The sequence below is a fragment of the Telopea speciosissima genome, chromosome 7 (assembly GCF_018873765.1).
Source record: "Telopea speciosissima isolate NSW1024214 ecotype Mountain lineage chromosome 7, Tspe_v1, whole genome shotgun sequence".
Lineage (NCBI taxonomy): Eukaryota > Viridiplantae > Streptophyta > Magnoliopsida > Proteales > Proteaceae > Telopea > Telopea speciosissima.
In genome coordinates this window covers 47,065,051-47,070,471 of record NC_057922.1, presented here as the reverse complement: position 1 = coordinate 47,070,471, position 5,421 = coordinate 47,065,051, and the positions used below count along the sequence as shown (strand labels likewise).

General features: G+C 41.6%; 1 protein-coding gene across 1 annotated transcript; it reads left to right on the top strand.

Moving 5' to 3' along the window:
• Positions 1-535: 535 nt before the first annotated feature.
• On the top strand, positions 536-4,987 carry LOC122668062 (receptor protein kinase TMK1-like). The gene is made up of 2 exons (XM_043864607.1): positions 536-3,061; positions 4,191-4,987. Exons 1-2 carry the CDS (start codon positions 739-741, stop codon positions 4,712-4,714), a joined length of 2,847 nt encoding a protein of 948 aa, XP_043720542.1. The 5' UTR covers positions 536-738; the 3' UTR covers positions 4,715-4,987.
• The last annotated feature ends 434 nt before the right edge of the window (positions 4,988-5,421 follow it).

The window sequence follows — 5,421 nt, the reverse complement described above, 5'->3', positions numbered from 1 at the left end:
CACATGGAAATCACGGAACCTTAGAACTCTGGCAGTCTGGCTGGCTTCTGGTCCTTCTTATGGTCAAGGCCAGGACTGTATTTTCTCGGTAAACGGGTTACAGACTTACAGAAGAAACGCCATTTCTAAGTTCAAACACGGCTGTCAACACTGAACATTCACAGAAGAAACGGATTCCAATTTCCCAATTACGTTCCCAAACAGCCCCCTTACTAGATTCGTTATTACTAAGTAATTATGCACAAGAAGGGGTAAAACTGTCAAAAGGACGAATATTTCCTACTATGCCCGTATTTTTTTTATTATGCTTAGTTGGCGACGGTTCAAGAATCCTCTCTACTCATCATCCTCTCTGTCTCACAAAAAAAAAAAAACAACATTCATCCTCTCTGTCAAACACACTAACCTTTCCTACTTTAAAACCCCTCTAGTGTGGGCCCTACATTGCTTCTCTCTCTACTGAACGAAAACCGCACCTCTGAGGCTCAGACTCAAAAAGAGAAAAGAAAACCTTCACTCTCTCTCCCCCCTCACTTGCTTTGGATTCTTTCCTGAATCTCCGCCGCTCTCTGTGCACTCTAAAATCTTACCCTGTCTCTCTGTCTTCAGGCTTCCCTCTTCAACCTCAGCGACGAAAACCTAGCCATGATGCCGACTTAAACGTTGTGGGGAACCGTCTCTGCAAAAATCTGTCTAGAGTTTTTTTGTTTTTGGAATTTATCGTGTTGGGTTCTAAAGATGAGGAAGATGAAGAAAAACCATCTTGAATGTGGAGTTCTAGACATTCTTTTTGTAGTTTTGATCTCTTCAGTGTTTATTCCTGTAAAGTCCCAGACAAACTCAGTAGATGTTACAGCGATGATGGCTTTGAAGCAGAGTTTGAACCCTCCGAAATCCCTTGGATGGACTGACCCAGATCCTTGTCAATGGAAAAATGTGGGCTGCACAGATGCAAGGATAACCCGCATTCAAATTGGAAACCAGGGTCTCTCAGGTACTCTTCCTTCTAATCTTCAAAATCTCGTCGCCCTGCAACGATTGGAGTTAATGGATAACAATATCACTGGTCCTCTACCAAGTTTGAGTGGGTTGGGTTCGTTACAGTTTTTGCTTCTTAGTAATAACCAGTTCTCTTCCATACCGGCGGATTTCTTTAACGGGCTTTCATCGCTTCAAGCTGCTGAGTTAGATAAGAATCCCTTTTCAGCATGGGAGATTCCGGACAGTCTTCAGAATGCGACGAGCCTTGCGAATTTCTCTGCAAATTCAGCCAACATTACAGGAAAGATTCCTGATTTCGTTGGGGTAAATGTCTTTCCGAGCTTGACGAAACTGCATTTAGCTTTCAATAACCTCGAAGGTGGGATACCGGCGAGCTTCGATGGGTCTCTAATACAGTCTCTGTGGCTGAATGGGCAGACAACGAAGCTCAACGGAAGCATTCAGGTTCTACAGAATATGACCTCCCTCACGGAGGTGTGGCTGCACTCAAACGCTTTTACAGGGCCCTTGCCGGACGTTTCTGGGTTAGAAAACTTACAGAGCTTCAGTGTTAGGGACAACCAGTTAACGGGTCCTGTTCCAGATTCTTTGGTGTCTCTTCCATCGCTGAAGAGTGTGAATTTAACGAATAATTGGCTTCAAGGGCCTACACCAAAGTTCCCAAGTTCTGTTTCGGTGGATATGGCTGGTCTGAACGGCTTCTGCTTGCTCACTCCAGGAGCTGCTTGTGATTCCCGTGTGAATGTTTTGCTCTCAATTGCAAAAGATATGGATTACCCACTGAAGTTTGCTCAAAATTGGATTGGGAACAATCCATGCGCATCATGGATCGGGATTTCATGTATCAGCGGTAACATCTCTGTCATTAATTTTCAGAAAATGGATCTTACCGGTACGATCTCTCCCGACTTCTCTAAACTTCAATCGTTGCAAAAATTGATTCTTGCGGGTAATAAGCTCACCGGTGCCATTCCGGAGGAGCTGACAACTCTGCTTAGTCTTACTGAACTTGATGTGTCAAACAATCAGCTTTCTGGGCAAGTCCCAAAATTTAGAAGCAATATTGTTGTAAACACAAATGGTAACCCAAACATCGGGAAAGACATTTCTCCAACCTCAGGTGGGGGTTCTTCTGGCACATCAACTGTGGTTGATAGTGGAAATGGAACAAGTAGCAGAGGGAGTCCAAACAGTAAATCTTCAGATTCTGTTGGGATTATAGTGGGTTCAGTAATTGCTGGTATCTTTCTGGTTTTCTTGGCTGGGCTGTTGGGCTTTTGTCTTCACCGAAGAAAGCAAAAACGGTTGGGTAGGGTCCAGAGTCCCAATGAAATGGTGGTGCATCCTCGCCATTCTGGCTCTGACCCTGAGATATTGAAGATCACAGTTGCTGGACCAAGTGCAAATGGTGTGGCCTCAAGTGAAAGCTATAGCCGGACAAGCAGTGGACCGAGTGACATTCATATGGTTGACACAGGAAACATGGTGATTTCCATTCAAGTCCTAAGGAATGTGACTAACAATTTTAGTGAACAGAACATATTGGGACGAGGAGGTTTCGGGACAGTGTACAAAGGTGAATTGCATGATGGTACAAAGATTGCAGTGAAGAGAATGGACTCTGGTGTATTGACTGAGAAGGGACTGATAGAATTCAAGTCTGAGATTGCTGTTCTTACCAAGGTCCGACACCGTCATCTTGTTGCTCTTCTTGGGTATTGTTTGGATGGAAATGAGAGGCTTCTTGTGTACGAGTACATGCCTCAGGGGACTCTGAGCCGGCATCTTTTCAATTGGAAAGAAGAAGGGCTGATGCCACTAGAGTGGACAAAAAGATTGAGCATTGCCCTGGATGTGGCTAGGGGTGTTGAGTATCTTCATAGTTTAGCCCATCAAAGCTTTATTCACAGGGACCTAAAGCCTTCAAACATTCTTCTAGGAGATGATATGAGGGCTAAGGTAGCAGATTTTGGTCTTGTTCGTCTTGCTCCTGAAGGGAAGACTTCTATTGAGACAAGAGTCGCAGGAACCTTTGGGTATCTTGCTCCAGAATATGCAGGTAATTTAGGTTCTCTCTGTATTTGGATTTAAATTTTAGAATGATTATGATCTTTCTTTACAACGTCACTTAAATGAACTGAAAGGGCTTACATGAGATATACATTTTTAATTTAGTAATTTGGTGGCATAAGCAGCTGGCAAATGGCAAACCTTATTATTGATCACTTGAGCAACACGATATCTTGTGTTTGTTATTTTGTTCACGATAAGTGGACTTGGCTTGTATGGTTATGAAACTTTGCAGGAATAAGTTGTAAAGTTGTATGGGTATATTACATTATTCCATGACTGAATATGTCAACTTTCCTTTTTACACATCATGACAATTATTTTAGGATCAAAAAAAAAAATCAATGAGATGAATGGTTCTCTAATGGATATTAACCATGTTTGAATGCCATCTATACTATTGGACTGATTGTTTACCATCCAGTATGATTCCTTTCCTCAGATCAGGATCATCAGTGGCTTTATTTATTGGGGCTTCCTTAATTTGCCTGTACTATGATTCACAATACCGTTTTAAACTTCAGCACCAGAAATTGTACACTCAACAATTGTCCCACTTTCACCACCTAGCAAGTAGTGGTCATGCATGATAGCTGTGGTCATTTGTAAAACTCTTTTACTTCAAAAGCAAAATATCTGAAAGCAGATCAAATCATAGCTTGCCTTTTAAACCGCATAAGATTGATTTAGACATGGGGTAAGTCTGTCTGCGTACATTTGCCCCTCCCAGACCATGCTGTAGCGGAAGCCTCATGCACTGGGACACTTTTTTTTTTTGTAGTATTGATTTAGGCATGGTTGTGGTAATGTCCAATGTATTCATGTTCCCTGGCTGACTACATCAAGCTGACTCTTGGAATTTTCTTCAATCAACTTTAGTTTCTGTGCCATTACTTTTTGGATTTTTGACCAAATCTCAAAGCCCATATTCTTGTGTTATAACTTTCAGATTGTCTCACAGGATGCTTGCTGATTTTTTGCTGAATCAACTTTGTTGTTTCTCTCTTGTTTTTATTTGTCATTAAGAAGATTCAAGCATTTGATTGTGTTAGGATACTGGTTTTTTCAGTTATACCATACTGACCTAGAAGTGTTTTCTTGACTAATTTGATGGACAGCGATGGGGCGAGTAACTACCAAGGTCGATGTCTTCAGTTTTGGTGTGATATTGATGGAGCTTATCACAGGGAGGAAGGCTCTTGATGGAACCCAGCCTGAAGAAAGCATGCACCTAGTAACTTGGTTTAGGAGAATGCACATCAACAAGGATACATTCCGCAAGGCCATAGACCCTACAATGGACCTCAACGAGGAGACCCTTGCCAGTGTAAGCACTGTTGCTGAGTTGGCCATGCACTGTTCTGCAAGGGAGCCATATCAAAGACCAGACATGGGCCATGCTGTCAATGTGCTATCATCTCTAGCAGAGTTATGGAAGCCATCGAACCCTGACTCGGAGGACATGTATGGCATCGACCTTGACATGACCCTACCACAGGCGCTTAAGAAGTGGCAGGCATTCGAGGGAAGCAGTCACATGGACACATCATCATACCTTGCCAGCATGGATAACACACAGACCAGCATACCCAACCGGCCTAATGGATTTGCAGATTCATTTACATCTGCCGATGGAAGGTGAGGGAAGAAAGATGGACATTTAAATTTTGGGTTCATTACCTAGAGAAAAATATTGGGTTAATGGTGGTTGTGACTCATGAATCATGTGAGCTCTGCTTTGTTCATTCCATTTGCTTCTCCTCTGCTTTCGCATCTTCTTGTAAGGGTTTGTTCTTTCCTTTATTCTCTTTTTCATGTTTAATGGGTCCCTGTTGGGATGTTACCATCTGGAATTTGGAGTTTGGACAATCTTTTTAGTTAAAGTTTTCTTTTGGGGAGAGGAGCGTATGAGGTGTAGATTTGCCCTTTTGAAAATGCAAATAGACATCAGAGCTCAGACAGATAGACATATGCTCGTAAAGGATGTAATCTATCTTTTTTCTGATCTCCTTTCTACACTTCTTGTGTTCCCATCCGTTAGTCTATGACCTTAACTGCCAATTTGCCAAATGACAGTGATACTAACAGGTAAACCACAATCAGGTCCTATACTGGATTGTACAGGAAAAATGGGGGAAAAGTTAATGAGATTGATCTTAACCATTGATCCGAATCTCTAATTTTTTGGAGTTTTGTTTTTTTTCTGAATTTTGTTTACTTTCTTTAAACAATTAAAATAAATGATCATATTTTACCAAAAATAAGATAAAAATAAATGATCATATGAAGATAATTTTGTTTGTGTTTTTTTTCTTTCATAATCTTACTCGTCTGTTTGGGGTTAATCAT

Coding starts and splice junctions, on each gene's coding strand:
- LOC122668062 (XM_043864607.1), top strand. CDS start 739: ATGAGGAAGATGAAGAAAAACCATCTTGAATGTGGAGTTCTAGACATT. Junction 3,062..4,190: donor TCTTGCTCCAGAATATGCAG/GTAATTTAGGTT, acceptor TTTGATGGACAG/CGATGGGGCGAGTAACTACC.